At 32.3% G+C, this 19,736-nt stretch overlaps 2 protein-coding genes across 3 annotated transcripts in view; one reads left to right on the top strand and one right to left on the bottom strand.

Moving 5' to 3' along the window:
• Positions 1–2,651: 2,651 nt before the first annotated feature.
• On the top strand, positions 2,652–9,766 carry LOC117688012 (uncharacterized). The gene is made up of 5 exons (XM_066078374.1): positions 2,652–2,697; positions 3,371–3,413; positions 3,719–3,812; positions 8,972–9,121; positions 9,550–9,766. The coding sequence occupies exons 3-5, from the start codon at positions 3,743–3,745 to the stop codon at positions 9,747–9,749; spliced, it is 420 nt and encodes a 139-aa protein (XP_065934446.1). The 5' UTR covers positions 2,652–2,697; positions 3,371–3,413; positions 3,719–3,742; the 3' UTR covers positions 9,750–9,766.
• A 7,477-nt stretch (positions 9,767–17,243) lies between these two features.
• LOC136273591 (CD209 antigen-like protein C) overlaps positions 17,244–19,736 on the bottom strand; it is an 86,695-nt gene continuing 84,202 nt past the window's right edge. For both annotated transcript variants that reach the window (XM_066078351.1, XM_066078358.1), the window contains exon 5: positions 17,244–17,380. In XM_066078351.1, the coding sequence (XP_065934423.1) occupies positions 17,350–17,380 (31 nt within the window). In that variant the 3' untranslated portion in view covers positions 17,244–17,349. The remainder of the gene's footprint in view (positions 17,381–19,736) is intronic.

Below are 19,736 nucleotides of genomic sequence, written 5' to 3'. Positions count from 1 at the left end.
TACATATTAATATACACAGATGACTTTTCAGCTGAATCAATTCGCGACAATTTACAGCTGTAATATATTTCCAATATTGCCCCGGCCACCTGTTCTTTACATGCAGTAAACTGGCGTGTGTATATCTTGTATATTCTGTGTTAGTTCCAGTGTTTTTCTGATCATGGGCAAACAATAGAATTGACATTTGATATACACAACGGCAATTTTAGTAGAAGGTAATATGCAGTGTTTAAGAAATACAGTACAGTGGAAGTTCTATTTTAACCAAATGTCAAATTGAAATAAATGTCATTATTTAAATTAGATATTATTTTTTATGTATGCTTATTGTTAAATTAAAAAAAATATTTGTCGTAGTTTGAACAAAAATAAAAAAATTAGCGTTTTGTTTGGAAATAAAGCCTTTAAGTTAATATAATCAAACAATATAACATGGCTCATACCCGAACATTATTTCATATTTCTTACTTAATCTCAGAGTTGCTACAAAGAAATTTCGACAAAATAAAAATAATCATTATTAAAATTAATTATATTAGCTTTCATAACTTTATTTTAACAGAAAATTTTGGATCGTTTTTCTATTAAAAGTGACCTCAGGGTCTCTCAGGGTGTCCTCAGTTCCCTCAGTGCCGACCTCAGGGTCTCTCAGGGCTTCCTCAGTACCCTCAGTGTCGGCCTCAGGGTCTCTCCGGTCTTCCTCAGTACCCTCAGTGCAAACCTCAGGGTTTCCTCAGTACCCTCAGTGCAAACCTCAGGGTCTCTCAGGGTTTCCTCAGTACCCTCAATGCCGACCTCAGGGTCTCTCAGGGTTTTCTCAGTGCCACTCAGGGTTTCCTCAGGGTTTTTTGATAGTATCAGGGTTTTTCCATTACAGTAGACTAAGTGCATGGTGAAAAACGTTGATGAAAAAGTGTTGAATTCTTCATTAAAATGAATTAAATTCATAGATGAAAAGTATTTACAGCATCATTATGAATAATTTGGCTGTTATTTTCAATGCAGCTTCATCAATTTTCTCAAAAAGCGTTTAGGAGTACGGAAATACTGTTGGTGCCACGTAGGAAAAATATTTTATCTGGCGGCCGCCACTTATTATCAGGCGGCCGCCACATAATTTTCTGGCGGCCGCCACTTATATATCTGGCGGCCGCTACTTAATTTATATGGCGGTCGCCACATAATTTATCTGGCGGCCGCCATATAAATTATTTTGCAAAACGTGAGTTTACTTTTGGGTTTACTTTGGGTTACTCTGGGTTTACTTTTTGAAAATTTGGGTCCACTCGGGGTTGCATTTACTTGGAAATTGCTTTTGATGTCAACTGTACGCACTGAAGTGTGAAGCAGACCCGTCTTTTATCTTAGCATCCTACAGCCTGTTATTCCTGCCCCTTGTCAAGATTAAAATGATACGCATCCTCTGTACAATGATTTATAAAGATTTGATTTTTATACGATAGTATTTTAAAAAAAATTTAAATTTGGGGAAGATATTTGACCATACCGAATATAGTCCTTTCGGGGAGAAATATTCGTTATCATTTTTCTACACGAAGTCTAAATATTCTTCGCAACACTTATCCTGACTCTAATCTATTTTTATTCCTAGTTTATTCTACTATGCATATTTTTATTTTCATGTTCATTTTATTAAAATAATTTTTAAAGAATGTAAAAAAAAAGGTGTTTAGTTATCTTTAGAAATGGAATGTTTGCATCGATGATTTTTTATAAAATTATTTTTTAAAAATCTAGCGCATGTTGCTGGTAATGTAATACATTTACCAAAGCAGTTTTTATTTACGTTTCATGAACGCTCACCACATCGCATTTGGGAATAAAATGTTAAACCAAGCTTATATTGGAACATGAAATACAAGCATTTCCAAGAATTCAAGGATTTTAAATTGGAAGCATTTATCTTTACCCTAAAAATGACGGTTGACATCGATCAAATAAATGCTACATTTCTTTTTGTATTAAAGTCATTTTGCAAGAATGTTTTTCATTGCTGATATTCATTTTATAATACTTTATTTACTATGAAATCAGATTCTGAAAGAAAACGTTCATACACGTTTCTGAACAAATAGAATTATTGGCAATTTTAATATTACGTAATAATTATACTTTAATTTAAATCTTGATTTGAGACAAAATATTTGTTTATTTTAAAGAATAACAAAAACAAATAAATAAAATTAATTATGACTAAAAGACTTATTAATTGAATCACGATTGTTACCATTACTTATCAGATTCGGCACCGAACTTCACTGTAAAAAGACAATGTTTAATATACAAGTATCCAATTTTATAAAATAACACCTGAATGCACTTAGTTTAATATTTAATGTTCACGTAATTTAGTTCCGTAAAAAAGAGTTTTCGTTAAAACTGGGCCCTGAAACGACCTTCGACGGGATTAGAAATGGTCTTAATTAAAGTGTCGTAGTGTATCTAATTTTTCAGAAGTCAGCAGTGCCTTCAGTAATTTTAAATCTCTCGTAAATCATATATTATGACCGTGCATCTCTTTTACCACCACTTATAACTTTAAAACTGTCAACATATTCTTTATTATAAATAATATTTAAAAGGAGGAGATTTCACTGCTCGTCTATAAATTTAAATCATTTTTTTCTCAGAGCTGTGGTCGTTGCAGGAGACGAAGAGAACTTTCTGTTGTTGGTAAGTAAATCTTTGAAGGCAAAATATTATAACTTTTGGTTATATATATATATAGATATAGATATATATATATATATATATATATATATATATATATATATATATTATATGATATTACATGTAATTGTTTTTATGCGTTAGTTTACCATTACTTGGTTTTAAAATTGTTTTTTTTAAAATATTTTTTCAGAGTGTTTCATTACCATGACATAAATATATTGTTATTTTTGTTGATTTTTGTTATCTTCAAAAGAATAAGAGAACACAGAAAAAATACAATGTAAAAAGACAATGTTTAATTGGTGGAAATATAATGTTATCGTCCAGCTATACAAGTATCCAATTTTATAAAATAACACCTGCACTTAGTTTAAAAGTCGATGTTCACGTAATTTAGTTCCGTAAAAAAGAGTTTACGTTAAAACTGGGCCCTGAAACGACCTTCGACGGAATTAGAAATGGTCTTTATTAAAGTGTCGTAATGTATCTAATTATTCAGAAGTCAGCAGTGCCTTCAGTAATTTTAAATCTCTCGTAAATCATATATTATGACCGTGCATCTCTTTTACCACCACTTAACTTTAAAACTGTCAACATATTCTTTATTATAAATAATATTAAAAAGGAGGAGATTTCACTGCTTGTCTATAAATTTGAATCATTTTTTTCTCAGAGCTGTGGTCGTTGCATGAGACGAAGAGAACTTTCTGTTGTTGGTAAGTTAATCTTTGAAGGCAAAATATTATAACTTTTGATTATATAGATATATATAATATATATTATATGATATTACATGTAATTGTTTTTATGCGTTAGTTTACCATTACTGGTTTTAAAATTGGGTTTTTTAAAAATATTTTTTCAGAGTGTTTTATTACCATGACATAAATATATTGTTATTTTTGTTGATTTTTTTTTATCTTCAAAAGAATAAGAGAACACAGAAAAAAAAACAAATCAAATTTAATATTCATATTTTATGCATGTTTCCATTGTATTCCTTGTTTTTGTGCTTATCTAGTACTCCAAACGTGGACCTTATTTCATGATGAATAGTGTGATTTTAGTTTTGCTGGCCTGTCTTGTCTTAGAGAAGACGTTGGCAAATCCACACGGTGAGTTCCATATTCATTGACTTAATAAGTACATATTCATTAAATCGGTTATAATTGACATAATTAATTTGACAAATCTTTCCAAGGTTTACGTATTTAATAATTGTATGATCCCAGGTTTCTCTTTAAAGTAATTATATTATGATCATTTCAGAATCATTTTATATCTCTGAAAATAGACGAAAACTATGGTCACATAATTTTACACATTTGTTTTACAATCTTTGTGCTACATTGAATTGTTGGTCTCATTTGATCTTTCATTTTATGACAATGATGATGTTTCTTCAAAACTGTTGCTGAATGTTGTTTTAGAGTAGAATGTGCAGATTGGGTATTGATGATTTGTCCGTCATTTCCGGTCGTCATCGGAAGCAACGAAATTTTATTTTTTTTATCTAAAAATTTATTTTGGTTACATTCCCAGATTTTAAAAAAACCTTTGAAAATGGTATTTACTGGAGTATTTCTTTACCCTTAAATACCAAATACACGATAAAACTTTATGTATATTGAATATTGATACTACATACTTTGTAGGAAACGTCACTTCTTTTTTACACAGATACAAACAAAATGGTAATATCATCTAACTACATTAAAGACCTTGTATAAATATTAAGGCTGACATGAATTCATAAAACCATTCGGTCACCATATTAGTTTTGATCGCTTCACATCTGCCACTGCGGTATATATTCCGGTTGAGAAAGTTACGGTTTCCGATCGAAACATTCAGGCTGCACGTACTTCTAAATGCATTAACTACACATTGTGGTAAAATGTGAGTAAAAAAAGAGTAAAGAATGCTATCAATCAATGAAAAAAATATATTTATTCTTCGAAAGAATTATATAATGTTCAATGTATCCGTATTATGTTGCACTGATATTGCTGCCTTACTTCGTATGTACGCGGGTAGGTTAAGGCAACTCCGAGTTTAATGACCGTCAAAATTATGATCAATTTAAAAAATGTTTATTTTTCTGAAAACAGCGCGGGATATTAATACCAAGTGAAATAGTTCACCAAGATATTATTTTTCTACTTCGAAATCGACTCAATCTTTGAAGCTTCCGTGCCATGGTATCACGTGACAGTTAAAAATAGATCACTTTTTTACCTTAACAAAAAATCAAAAAGTGTAACACTACCCCGAAGTTCATTTGTATGTTTGCTACAATAATTCGATTTGCAATTAGTTCATGTTTATTAGTATAACTGCTAGAATCCTATTGTACATCGCATAAAATAAATATTGTAAATATTTATCGGAAACCCTCTCAACTTCTAAAATTTCATTGAAAATACTACGTATTTTTCGTTTAAAACAACAAAGCACAGGATTCTAGCAGCACTTTTCAGTTAGTTTAGGTCATATTCCGTTGATATTTACCAAAATCATCTTTCCTAATATCCGGGGTAGTGTTACACTTTTGCCATTTTTTGTACACACTGACAGAGGAAAGGCTGTTCAAGCCATATAAATGTCGATCCGCTTACCTTATAACACTCGCTGATTAAACAAAATACCAATGCCTGTATTATCCTGATTATATTCGAACTGACACTCATCTAAATCTTAGGTATCTGTATTAAATAAGTCTTATTTCGGCATTGTTTACACTGCATTCCGATAATTTGTCTCCCGACATGATCTTCTCTTTTCAACATGCTTGTGACGTCATCAATGATAATTATACGTAATAGAGAGAAATCGAAGATATATTCAGTTAGAAGAGTTTCTAGTGATATTTTATGTCTATAGTTTTTATAATTTAAACCAGAGATAAAGTTAAAATCGACATGTTTCTGAGTAAAATATGACATCATGCTGCTTATTGTGACGTCATATCGATCAGAGGAATTTGATCGCTGTGAGTTGCCTTATCGTACCCGCGTATATCGAACGCGTGTGTCGTTCATACAGAGTGCATAACGTCTGCATCGTGTAACCCCGACGCCGGTTTATCCAACACAGTAGAATAATGATAGTAAATGCAAGAAAGAACAATGTTGCATCGTTTCAATCGGTTTCTACAGAAACACCCCGTGTCTAAAACCCATGCGGTCATTCACTCATTGCACGATCTACATGTAGCACAGTGTGTGGTTTGCGCATGTGCGATGTTATAACAGATACAGGAAAACGTTCAGCAGCGATTGAGAATTTGTAAACTGGATATATTCCTTACCAGTGCAGTGGTTGTTATATTTGTTTTGTTTAAAACGCGTTTCTACAAGTATTTCTGTCCAATGTTACGTGTTCGGAAGAATGAAATTCATGAATGCGGTGAAGCATAGATAATGATATCGGCCTTATAAAGAGGTGTTTAGCGACGAACAGAACAATAGAAACCGACAACTTATCTGGCAGTAGTCAAAGATATAAGGAAAACAAGTTTAGCTTTTAAAAAAAAGCTTACCGTCTTTAGAGCAAACCCTTAACAGCAATAAGTTAAAGTATATTTTTATATAAATGTCACCTTCCTCTTTATAGCATAGCGAGTGGAACATACATGTAATTATGTCATTATGTGTCTTTTAAGCCTGCGTGTCTAAAATTGAAAAATGTGTACCCGAGCTCGTAAGTTGAGATCGACTATAGTAGAGTAAAAGAGATCTTAGGAAGGGTCGTAGACTCGTATTATTTTGATAAAATCAAGGTTATACCACTGCATTCAGCATCTTGTTAAGCTTATATTAGTTTAACTTATCTACGGTACCGGTATTAGCCATACCGCATCATTTTAGCTCACCTGAGCTGAAAGCTCAAGTGAGCTATTCTGATCGCATATTGTCCGTCTGTCCGTCTGTAAACTTTTTTACATTTTGAATTTCTTCTCTAAAACCGCTTATCGAATTTCAACCATATTTGGCATAAAGCATCCTTATGGTAAGGCAAATTTTAATTGCAGAAATGATAGATTTATCTTTATTCAAAGCTGAGAAAACCTCGAAACTGTAGAAAAAGGGGGGGGGGGGAGGGGGTGCATTTAAAAAAAAATTCTTCTCAAGAACTACTGAGTCAAATTCAACGTAGTTTAGCGTAAATTATCCTTATGGGAAGGAAAATATAAATTGCAAAAATTAAGGGCTAATTCTGTTTCAAATTTGAGTAATTTACGAAAATGATAATAAGACAGAGAGAATGAGGGTCAATCAGTTTAACTTCGGGTTCGGTATTCAATATCTCAAAACCCTCTTTGAAACAAAGAAGCGGCCATTTTGAACGTATAAGAAATGGGTCAATCTGATAAAGATGAATTTGGTTGTTGTGGAACAGTTTGCGTGCGAAAGGAATATTTGAAACGTGCAAGATACATTAATGCCGATTTTGTGAAGTGAATTAAATATTCCAATGCGTTGACATTTTCACCTTTGACGGTGGTTTTAGCTTGTTTTGATTTTCGTTTCGTTTTCATGAATTACGGTTTATAACTTAGGGGAATTATCGCCTGTATTTTATAATTTTTACGTATCAATCAAATATAGACATCGGAAAGTAGGACAGCTGACTGTTCTTGCGGCAAATAAGATACATTAACAGGTACGATACTTTAACAACTAAAATACAAATTCTAATGGTAATACGGTATGGTCTTTGCGTAATAGTTGATTACTGCAATGTGTTTAGGCTAGTTGTAAGTATTTTCTCGTCGATTCAGTCGAAACGGAGATTAATATTGCTGATGGAAATACTAAGTGTGTGTACATGTAGCAGAAACATAAATAATTGTTAGCTCACCTGAAGTGAAATACTAGTATACAGAGAAACATCTTCTCAAAAATCAATCGGCCAGAAAAGCTGTAACTTGAGTGGAAGCATCCTCAGGTAGAGTAAATTCAAGCTTGTCAAAACCATGATCCCCGGGGGTAAGGTTGGGCTCCAGTGTGGGATCAAATTTTTAGATACAAATATATAGAGAAAAATCCTTAAAATCGTCTTTGCAAAAACCAATTAGCCAGAAAAGCTGGAACTGTGGAAGCATCTTCAGGTAGTGTAGATTCATTTTTTTCAAATTACGATCCCCGGTGGTAAGGTGGGGCCACAATGGGGGGGGGGGGGGGGGTCGAAATTTTTACATAGGAATACATACAGAAAAATCTTCTCAACAAAAACCAGTCAACTTTGCAGTTCAGAATTATTTTGAATTTTAAACTTCCTTTTCATTACTTTACGGTCGATTTGACAACTTAGGTTAGAATATCAAATAAAAATGCATACGTCAAGAACAAAAATGTCCGTCGATCTACTCAATGTTTACAATAAAATAACATTTATTTTTTTTATATTAAATTTTTGGAGTTGCTTTTAATTAAGTCTCCTATGCAGTTACTCTTGCAAACCGAAACTGAAACAGTATTTGGACCGTAGCACATATAATCACCGCTGTCAAGAGTTAGTTTTTGAAAAAATCGATAAATTCGACGTAATATACGCTGAAATTTTTTTTTTAAGTAAATGTGTTTATAAATACCTTGAAAATAGTCAGATTTTAAATAGTACGAACAATTTAGAAGTTTTTTGCAATCGAATGTATTCCTACGCCAGAGTTCAATATATTCTCGTTCGACCATCGGCTGTCTCCGATCATCTCCGACAAGCAGAGAGTCGGTCTATAGTTAGAAATCGCATCATCAAGCTATCACGTGACCTGGTATCTCTTACATGTCGGAGATTAACGGAGACAGCCGAGCATCTGGTTGAACGAGACTAGAGTTCATTATAGGTTGGTTCCATAAAATTTTTGAAACCATTTCGAGCACCGATACATAGCTTGATGAAATCAATTCTATTTTTAAATATTACACAACTTGATTCTTAAGAGGTTTTATCTAAATTCTTGTCGAAAAAGTCAGAGAATTCATTTTATAAAGATGTGCCTAATTCAAATACATATTATAAACTACTTGCCAAGCAAAATAACATATCGTTGATTTTAAGATAAATAATAATCGATAAAATCAACTCCCGTCAGTACTTCTGTACTTTGATTTAAAGTTATAAATTTAAAGTTAATTTGTAGGGGTGTTCGGTGGAAAATGATTCATAAATTTGTAAAATTAAAGAACAAAAAGGTTAACAAACTTAGACGTGATTTATTGACGAGAATTTGAGAATGATGTGTGTTAATGTTTATATTTCCTTTACATAGCGTATAACAGATATGGAGAAAAAGGAAATGGCAATGAAAATAATGGGGATGGCGATGTAGATAACGGAGACAACGGAAATACAAGTAGTTCTGATGATAGCGATGACAGTGGTGATAGTGAAGAAAACAAGGAAAAGGGAGATAACGAAGGTAATAATGTGAAAACTATAAAAACAGGAATATGTTTTTGATAACATTACGTTATGATTAATTGCGTTTCATATAGAATTTACATTTTTTTACCATTTTTTAAGATGCACAATTCAGATATGGTACTGTATTTTACAATATACGATGATCAAGTCACATTTGTCAAACCAATCGAATAATACTAAAATTGACGCAAAATTTACACTAAATATTTAATTCAAATAATTTGTATCTTTTGTTTATGCTCTACCATATGATGCATTTAAGTTTATATTTTAAAGACATTACAAAGCGTTTGTTTGCCATGAAAATAAAGCACAACTAAACATCAACACTACATTTTATACATGATTTTTGGTTTCATCGTGTTGTTTTCCCTAAATTTCTCTTTTCCTTTTCTTGAAAGTTGTTTTTTTTTTATATTTTAGTCTGCAAAAATACCATCAGAGTAACCATCAGAGCAACGTGCGACTGGCTTGACTATCAGGGCTCTAAATTGAATGATTGTATCGACTGTTTTGAGTACTTTGATGACGAAACTCAGTGTATCCAAGCAAACGATAGATATTGCATATGGGATGCTGATAGAAGAGTATGTATTTATGACATTGAAATTGCTCCTGAATAAAGCCAACGATCAAAGATCAAGAGTTTTCAATATTTTGGTGTCTTTTATTGTTTTTGCCCCCGTAATTATGTCACCCGAGACACTTTATAACATCTCCTTAACAGCTACGTGGCCATTTTTTTTTTCCAAATTTAGTATAATGCTTCTTTCGGGTAAAAAGGACATATAATGTAAAATTTATTACTCTTGCCTCATGTGAGTCCTAGGGGGAAAGATTTGAATTTTTGAAACTATTTTTCTCTACTATTACACATGTGAGCAAAGTTATAATCACAATAATGAAGAACAGAAAGCCGTCTACCAGAATTGTGAATTTCATGTCCCCGGTAGCAGGGGTTTTGACTGTAGGGCGGGGCTAATATAGATGTACAAATGTAGAATGTTAATGCCGAATTGTGAAATTTCTTCTACTTTACTTCTGTTGATACGGAATAAAACCTGACTGAACGTTTAGAAAGAAAATAAAGCCCTTCTACTAAAAATGTAAATTTTATGTCACCCTAGGTAGGCTTAAATAGTCATATAGTATATATGGTAAGGGTTCAAACTGCAGGGCATAGACAAAATGATCATACATAAAAATATTTTACGTTTAAAATCTTTCTTTATATTTACTGACAAAATGAGGGTGACTGCAAATTTAGAAAAGAATGTTTACCTTTATTTTAATTTAATGGTCTGATTTCATGACAAAGACGATGATTGCTTGGGGGTCTATTATTATCTATCCTGTTCTTGAATTTATAAAAATTAAATTAGTAGATTCAAATATTTAGAAAAGAGAAAAAAGAATCCATGTCGTTTTTTTCTTGATGTTTTGAACAGCAACATCCTGTCCTTTCACCCGACCTGTATATAACATTTCTTTCTGAAAATACAAATTCAATTGAAAAATATACAGTGGACAATGTAATGCATAAATAGACATTGTAAAGTACGGTTGTCAAACCTTCTTGGAGAGAGTAGATGATTAAGTTGGGGCTTTATTCAAGCGATACGCGAGTATTCTTTGCTTCTTTTGGAAAAAGCCAGAGAGAGAGAGACAGAGAGAGGGAGAGAGAGAGAGATCACGTTGATTGCAAAAGACAGGACTAGTTTCGTTTCAATCATTCCAGAAGTTTATTTATCATAAAATGTAACATGGAAGCAATATTAAGGGATCATTCAAAATCATCACAATATTGGTTTGAATTGAGAGCAGCTCGTGTTGTAATGAATTAAACGTCGCAGTTAGAGTTTTATTTGACCGAGATGAATCATTTATTGTTTATGAAAATATGACAGTGAGGTTAATAACACATCAACTAACTATGAATATTTCCGAGACATACCTTATTAATCGATATAAACTGTGAAATACGACAATTGTCCGGCGCATCTGCAACTCCTGAATCAATGACTATCGAAAGGCGCTTTAGAGACGTGGCTTTTATATTACTATTTTGCAGTGTATCGTTGTTAATTATGTTAAAATACATGGTTAGGTTATTCCGGTGTTATTTTTCTTTTCATTTATATAAAATATGACTTTTCTAATTCTTCCCCAAAACCATATTTGTGTAAATTTTCCACTTACGGAAAAATAGACGGATCAGGAAACGTTCCTTTTAAATGTTAGAATACATATCTGTTTATGAAAGCAGGGTAAAGGGCCCTACCTTGGCAATCACTAAAGGTATCTTTAAAGTTTCAACGAATGTTCAACGTTTGTGACATGAACACCGAACCACCATTTTTATATAATATATACATGAATATATACATGTGCAGAGTTAACAAAAACCTCTACTTCCCCAAGTCTTACATTAATTGGGGGTAGAATATGTTTCAGACTTCTTAAAAAACTTCGTACATATGACCTCCAAATCTGTTTGAAGCTTTTGTTAAGCAAATGGTTTTTTGGGGTTTTTTTTGGTATTTTCTTATGATCTATGCATAGCCCAATAGTTATTTAATGCATGGAACTCTTTCATACATTTACCTTTGTGCTTGTATTTTATATTTTCTGTTTATCTGCTTTTCTCTGGGAAATTCGTACTAATGCAGAATAAACTTAAAGGCATCAAAATGGTTGATGCGCAAAAGTGATGAGTATTGCTTTGAAATGCAAATTTGTGAAAGATTTTAACCGAGACTATGGAAAATCAAAGCCTTTGATATCTTATTTAAATAAAAAAAATCCATGTGTATCTAACATCAAAAGAATACTTACTTCTGTCGACATCAATTTTCAATGAAATTATTCATAAAAATATTCATCCAAATATGCATGCAATAATCGCATTGTAATATAAAATGAGAGATGAATTATTAGTAATTGGTGTTTGATTTTTTCTCCAAATGCATCAGAATAGTTCTATGCCTATGTTTTGTATCAACGCTTTATTTCTCTGATCAAATGAGATTTTAGAAAACAAATCGCCTTCCTTTTTTACGACCCAAGTTATAGATTTCTTAATCAATTTAGGAGCGCTTAAAGTATCACAGGGAGCAACCATTTCTTTTTGTAATTTAATGAAAAATAGTTATAAAAATTCGATATATTAGTTTTCAAGTTTCCTTAGAATTGCATGTTATTTGAAAAGTTTGCACCATAATAAATATCTACTATACTTTATCAGTTCAACAAAAGACCCACAAAAATTGGTATTCATCAAATATTGATAATAGTTCTATGGTCATGTGTTGTATCAAAGATTGTCAGGTCGGGAACAATATTCATAATGAACAGAATTGACTTACAAAATAATAAAATTAACGTTGAAGAAAGAACACGGTTTTAAAATGCCATAAGACTTGTTAATATCCAAACTTATAAAGTTTCTAAAAAGGGATGTTGAAGAAATTATTTAAGTTTTAAAAAAGAACTTGATTTTCCTATTTATATTTGCTCAAAGTACCCCACTACATAAAGACTTGTACTATTTAAAACACTACGACACAAGATGGCCATTTAATTATTTTGTTATTTAACTGTTTGTATTAATCGATTTGGTTGTACATGTATATGGTCAAAGGCAGTGGTGAAAGTTTTGAACTTGTGAACCGAAAATCAAACAGTAGACTTCAAGTTTGCCTGGGGCTTACGTTAATATTTATTGAAATAAATATGGATAAAATTGTAATTTTCATCCAAATTCCATATTTTCTCGCCTATTTGACTTGTACAACTCTTATCCATCATGCAATCTATCATAACCATCTTATTTTCTGCTGACTTGAGAAACCATTTTAAGGTTTAGTGAACTACCCTACCTTATAAAGTAATTGATCCCAAAGGAAATGATAAAGGAAAAATATTGCTTTCTCAATTTACCTAAACCAAAATTGATTGTGGACAAATTTTAACATAATTGATTTTTAAAGAAGTAGAAAGCATTACTCTCTCGTCGTGTTATATTACAGTAGATGAAATTATTACAGGAATATGTTATAAAAGAATATTCGCCTAAGTTAAATGTGAAACATTATTTCTATGAATTTAACGTCAGGTACGAAACTTTGACAGTCTAATATATTTCTGAACACAGCCATGAGTCGTAAGACATTTCAAAATGTAATAGTTTTCTAATTACTGTTACCTTTTTCCCGAGCAGCTGTGGTTTACTAACGTTACGCAGTGAAGCAAGAGTATCAAAACAAATTATTCAGCAGCAGTCAAATGGTTGAGATGTATTCAGAATCTTTAATTCAATGTGCTATTCAGTGCATGAACAAGTGTTCTTGCTTTGGATTCAATGATCTTAAACACACCTGCCGGGTCTATGAAGATTGCGATTTCGATACAGTGTTTGAATGGGATACTGGCTGGGTATATCATTCTGCAAGTAAGTTATTTTAAAAACTGTCATTCGAAAACAAAGTACTAACTGAATCTTTTATATCAATGAAAAAAAAATAGTTTGTTCGAATCAAGTTGAAACGTTTTTGTATGATGACTTTCAAGTCGCATTATTTGCTTAAAATTTATAATATCTGAATTATAGGTCAGTCCTCATACTCTCCGACTTGGCATGAAAATTGTAATGAGTTATACCATGACGGATATACTAAATCCGGTGTCTATACACTTTATCCTTGGGGTATTTCTGACCCAGACTATCGAACAATACGAGTGTATTGTGACATGGAGACGGCAGACGGCGGATGGACAGTAAGATGAAATGTGTATTAATATGTAGCGAAACACAAAATTAAAACTCAATGCTGAGTTTAACTCAGAAAATAAAATAAAAAATTACTACTTAAATTTTGTTGATGAATATTTTAAAATTGGAATCGTGTTAATGTACCTCACTACACCTACACTTATACTTTTATGACACTACGTCACAAGATGGCGATTTAAATGTTTTGTTAAACTGTTTATATCGTTCAATTAGGTAGTACATCGTTGTAGCTCTGTGGTTAAAGTATTGGGTTTCTGAACCGCAGATCATGAGTTCGAATCCGCCTGGAGCTTTTGTTCATGTTAACTGAGTTAAATTTTTGAAAATGTAATTTTTCATCCCAAGTTGGACATTTTTTGCCTATTAGACTTTACAATACTTCTTATCCATTATGCTATCGATCATAATCAAGTAATTTTCTTTTGTTTTGAGAAAATATTTCGCGGTGTAGTGAGCCAACTTAAATAGCTTGTTTCTCTGATCAAAGAAGAACTTAAGGAACGTATCGGTTTTCTACTTAACGACCCAATGTATATATTTCTTTATAAATTTAGGAGCGCTTAAAGTATCACAGGGAACAACCATTTCTTGTTGTAATTTAATAAAAAATGATTATAAAAATTCGATACATTAGTTTACAAGTTTTTTTAGAATTGGATGTTATTTTTACAATTTGTACCACAATGAATATCTACTTTCCTTCACGGTTCAACAAAAGACCCCCAAAAATATTGTATTCATCAAATATTGATAATAACCACACAAAAGCAAGACGGCCTATCTTATCTCTATTTCATGCATATATTTATTTTTTTTAAATCCATAAAATTATACAGTAACCTGTTGTTATTTAAGTAGATATTCGTCCCCGATAAAGTTACTTTTATGTTTTAAATGAAAATTTTAGCTAAACAGTAGACGTATCACTCAAATATATACTTAGTAATAATAATATAATTATGCCAAAAATATATTTACTTCACATGAAATTAGCATTTTCTGTCATTGTTTGTTTTTATTTAAAAAGTTTATCCTTATGTTAATATTTTTACTAAGATATATTGGTGTCAAGATCTTAAAAATAAAAGCAATTGTGCTTAGGTAGTACAAAGAAGACTCGGAGGTTCGCTGAATTTTAACCGGGACTGGAATACCTATTAACTTGGATTTTGATCCCCGGAACATAGTTACTGGATAGGTAAATCATATAATACTTTGTTTCCGCACAATTCTATAAATGAGTTTTTAAAATTACATTTCTTGTTTGCAAAGCTTACGTTTTTATTACAGGAAATGATGCATTACATCAACTCACTAAGGAAAATGTCTCGTTGTATGTTTCAATTGCTGATCTGCATGGAGTATCATACTTCAAATTCTAATCTTACTTTTCCGTTAAATCAGAAACGACTAAATATAGATTCCATATTGGTGGAATACCGACTGGTACATTGAGTAAGCATTGACAAATTTTCACTTGAGCTCTTTCATTAATATTGTATACAATTTTGCAATAACAAGGCTCTTAAGAGATGTATGTTTTTCACTTAAGGTAACAAATTAAAGATAAATATTCATGTAATTGAAAAATGTTTATATTTTAGAATGTTTATCTTTTCCCAGCTGGCTTAACACTCAAATAACGCCGCTCAATCCTGCCTATGATTTGAGCGGGATGTCGTTCACCACATTTGATCAAGATTATGATATGTATATAAAGAATTGCGCTGCGGCGTTTAGTGGTGGATGATGGTTCAACGCTTGTCATTTAGCATTCCTGAATGTGCCAATGTCTTCTAGAGAATGGATTTTCCCCTGGAACCCGCCATTTGCTGATGGAGCATTTTTGAACCAAACTGTCATGATAAAACCATACTAAAAATTACGAAAACAAGAGAACCAGGGGGTCCCATCGCTCGACTAAGCAACAATAGCCAACATCTTTAGAATATTAAATACAAAATTATCTAGACTACTTAGATCGATTTATTGAATTTTGAATTTGTTTTTCAACATATTCTTAAATTATACATTCAGCCTACAAGTTTGAGATTAAGGTTTTGAAAGATTTTTTCCCCTGATAATATCAATGTAAAAGTTCACCCTTCCCATGGAGACCCTATCCTACAACCTGGGATCATGTTTAGAATAGGTTTGACTCTACACTACCTGATGATCATTGCAAGTTTCAGTCTTGTCACGTTTTTGAGAGGAAGATATTTATAGATTTCTCGTTACTTATTCCTGGGTAAAGATGCACTCCACTGTGGCTCGACCTTACCCCAAGATTCATGATTTTGGACGAATTTGAACCTACACTACCTGTGAATGCTTTCACACAAGATTTCTGGCTATTGGTTTTTGAGAAGAGAATTGTGATATATTGCTATAAAATGGCCACCTTTTAGGTTCATCCATTCCCCCTGTGATGGTAATTTTAACAAACTTGAATCTACACTTCCCGAGAACAGTAGTTCCATTATCAGTATCCCGGGTAAATTGAATTTTGAGAAGACAATATTAATCATTTTAAAGCTTTTGCCAAAAGAATCACAGTTTTGGACTAATGTATGAAATGACGAACAAGAAATTTAGTAGTTGAAAACGAAAATCATTGCATTACAAAATCCTCTTTCTCTCAGTAGTCCCTCGCCAGAAAGGATCTACAAACAATATGCACTTAAACTTGAATAAATAGTAAAGTAAATAATAGAAAATGCTGCCATTAAAACCAATCATTATTTGTCGTCTATGGTTGTTGAAAGAGTAGGAAATGGGATCATTGACGAGCTCTGGAAACCAACAATAAAAAGCTTTAGTCTCACATGTATCTCCTATTATCAAATGAATGGTGGGTCAAACATATGTTTATTCTTCGTGATCTATGTAATAACATACATACTTCGCTCTTAGCATAGTATCAACTGACACTGTACTTATAATTATTGTTTATTTTTTAGAATTTGTTACGGTTTAATAATAAGTGTTGTATTTCCTATATGCTACATATACTTGCTCATTGGTGTATATCTTCTATCCTGAACTGCTTCATATACTTGTGATTTTACAAAAAATGCAATAGAAAAAAGTAAATTAAAGGTTTTGAGTTGAAATATTTTAAAAATTTAATGAAAATATTATGTAAAAGTGTTATTACTTATCATGTCTATAAGCTCTCTAAAAATCAGCTATGTTGTATGTGTGCGATGATTTTAATGTTGCTGACCGCAATAAAAAAAATAAGATTATGCTCCACTAGCGTAATAAGTGTAAAATTATTTTACCACGTCTTCATAAAGGAGTTTTACTGCTTACAAATAATAAATAATGCAAGATTCGTCTCTACATATTCATTCTAACATCAGAGGGTCTAGCTTAAGATTGAAAGGATGTAAAGAATAAAAAAATTCAAGAGATCATCCATGCGCGTGTTAGCCAATTATTTCCGGTGAGCCACCAAGCCTGCAAAAGCATCAAAGGAAGAAAATTAATATTTCAATAAATATATGCAAATATAGGGTGTTTAAATTAAAACACACACACACACACACACACACACACACACACATACATGCATTACCGACCATTCGAGGACTATGACACCCCACCTTCCTCCGAGGACCATACTTTTTAATTGAGCTATTGTTTCAAGATTCGGTACTTTAATAGGATATGGCTCTAGTTACACGATGGGAGGTTGCAGTATGCAGTATTTAGGTAATTAAAGCATGGTATTTTCACTATGCTTTAGAGGACGTTCCGGTTTCGTGAGAGTACGTTGTGTTAACTTGAGAGGACGGTGTGTTAATTTGAGAGGACGCTGTGTTAGCCTTGAGAGGACGTTGTGTTAACTTGAGAGGACGGTGTGTTAGCTTTGAGAGGACGGTGTGTTAGCCTTGAGAGGACGTTGTGTTAACTTGGGAGGACGGTGTGTTAGCCATGAGAGGAAGGTGTGTTAGCCATGAGAGGACGGTGTGTTAGCCATGAGAGGACGGTGTGTGTTTTAACCATGAGAGGACGTTGTATTTATCTCCTACAAAGCAATCAAAGTTTTTACTTTTGATCAATCTTACTATGAACTGTAAAAACGTGCGACATGTGTTCGCAATGATTTATTATTTTTCATGCACAATCGGGAGGTGGTATCAAAATGCGTAGGTAATATCCTGAAGTAGAAGGCACTTTTATTATTTCCTGAGAATTTTTTTTTTATAAAAATTGAATATACCTTAAAATGAACTAAACATATGAATGTAACCAATCATGGAAAACATAAGCTATGAAGGACAACAGGTCTGGAAATAAACTGAATAAATTTCTAAACTTTAAACAGAAAATATTCTTAAAATTACTTGTTTTAGGGGTTATTTTCCTATCAAAAAACAGTGTCGACAACAGTCGTCAATTTCAATTTTTTTTAATAAAATCTTTGCAATGCATGTAGTCTATATTGTTTGATAAGAAATTCCTCTGAAATTGGTGTATTTTGCAACTGAGCTCATGACATCAAAATTAGCATTTAGGATGCATGTCATACGCTAAATGTCATATGCAAAAAAAGCTTACATCATGAGATTTAACAATTCAGTGTATTTGATTTTAGAAAAGGAAAACCTCCAACATACTAGAAACCGATATGCTAAATGGAGTGGTGTTTTTTTGTATGTTACTAGTACTTGTTGTATTCATGACTACATGCCAATGTATAATAGTGGATAGTTAATAGATATTCCCCTAAAAAAACTCGATAGAGAAGTATTTCTCTCTGAAAACTGGCCCCAAAAAAGTAATCCCCGGAATAAATTGCGCAAGAATTGTATTTTCCTTAAGTAAATCCAAACAAATGAATTTTTTTTTTAAACTTTCCAAAAAAAAAGACAAAAGATATTCATATCCTATGAACAAAGAGGATGTTGCAGAAAATACTGCTCAATTAATCGAGAGTATGGGAGTATGGTGTTCCAATAGAGCCACTTTAAAACTTCGTTGTGTTAGCCGTGAGATGACAATTTGCAGTAACCTTTAGACGTTTTATCACATACTTTATATTCTGCTTAAACGATAAAATAGCTACTATTTTCACAATACTTTTAGTACATCATTTTTAAACGCATGACGTTAAAATCAGAAAGTAAAATTGGTAAGTAAAATATGGTAATAACGAACGGTGTTCAAAATCAAATGTCCAAAGGAAAAAATACAAAACAGGAGCAGAGCAAACAAAAATCTCTACAAAATTTAAAGAGAGGATCAGGTGGTGATAACGAACAGTGTTCAAATTCAGAAGTCCAAAGGAAAATTACAAAACAGGAGCAGAGCGAAAACGGGCCTCTATAAGAAATTAAGAGATATGATCAGTTGCCATGGAGGAGTAAGCATCCTCTGCTGACCGGTTACACCCGCCGTGTCCTCTTTGTGGTAATCGGGAAAACGGAAAAACCCGTAGACAATTCGGTGATTAATGATGGTCTTACAATACGTATTTTAAAAAACCCTCAGTCAGCATTCGAACTAGCGGAAGTATTTTATCAAATTGTTTGTAAGAAGCTTGCCTCGTTTTGAAAATTGTTCATAAGTAGAGCATGCCCTTGCGTATTGAATCAAATGAGAGACAACAATTCCATATGCTTTTTTTCTTTCTATCTCTCGTATATAACTCTTTTGCAAATTTTCATATATTTATTTTTTGCACCAATACCATATATATGTGAAATTTTAAAAAAGCTTCAATAAAATGTTTCAAAAAAGCAAGTAAGCAAAATCCATATGCAGGTGATAAAGGTATATTGCTACGTAACTAAGGTAAGTTAACGATAGA

The sequence above is a fragment of the Magallana gigas genome, chromosome 1 (genome assembly GCF_963853765.1).
Source record: "Magallana gigas chromosome 1, xbMagGiga1.1, whole genome shotgun sequence".
Taxonomy (NCBI): Eukaryota; Metazoa; Mollusca; class Bivalvia; order Ostreida; family Ostreidae; genus Magallana; species Magallana gigas.
This window is presented reverse-complemented; position numbering and strand designations above follow the sequence as displayed.

What these genes read in the sequence shown, in the direction of transcription:
- LOC117688012 (XM_066078374.1), top strand. Translation starts at nt 3,743, where the DNA reads ATGATGAATAGTGTGATTTTAGTTTTGCTGGCCTGTCTTGTCTTAGAG. An exon ending in GACGTTGGCAAATCCACACG is followed by an intron (nt 3,813 to 8,971) that starts GTGAGTTCCATA and finishes TCCTTTACATAG; the next exon opens with CGTATAACAGATATGGAGAA. An exon ending in GGAAAAGGGAGATAACGAAG is followed by an intron (nt 9,122 to 9,549) that starts GTAATAATGTGA and finishes TTTATATTTTAG; the next exon opens with TCTGCAAAAATACCATCAGA.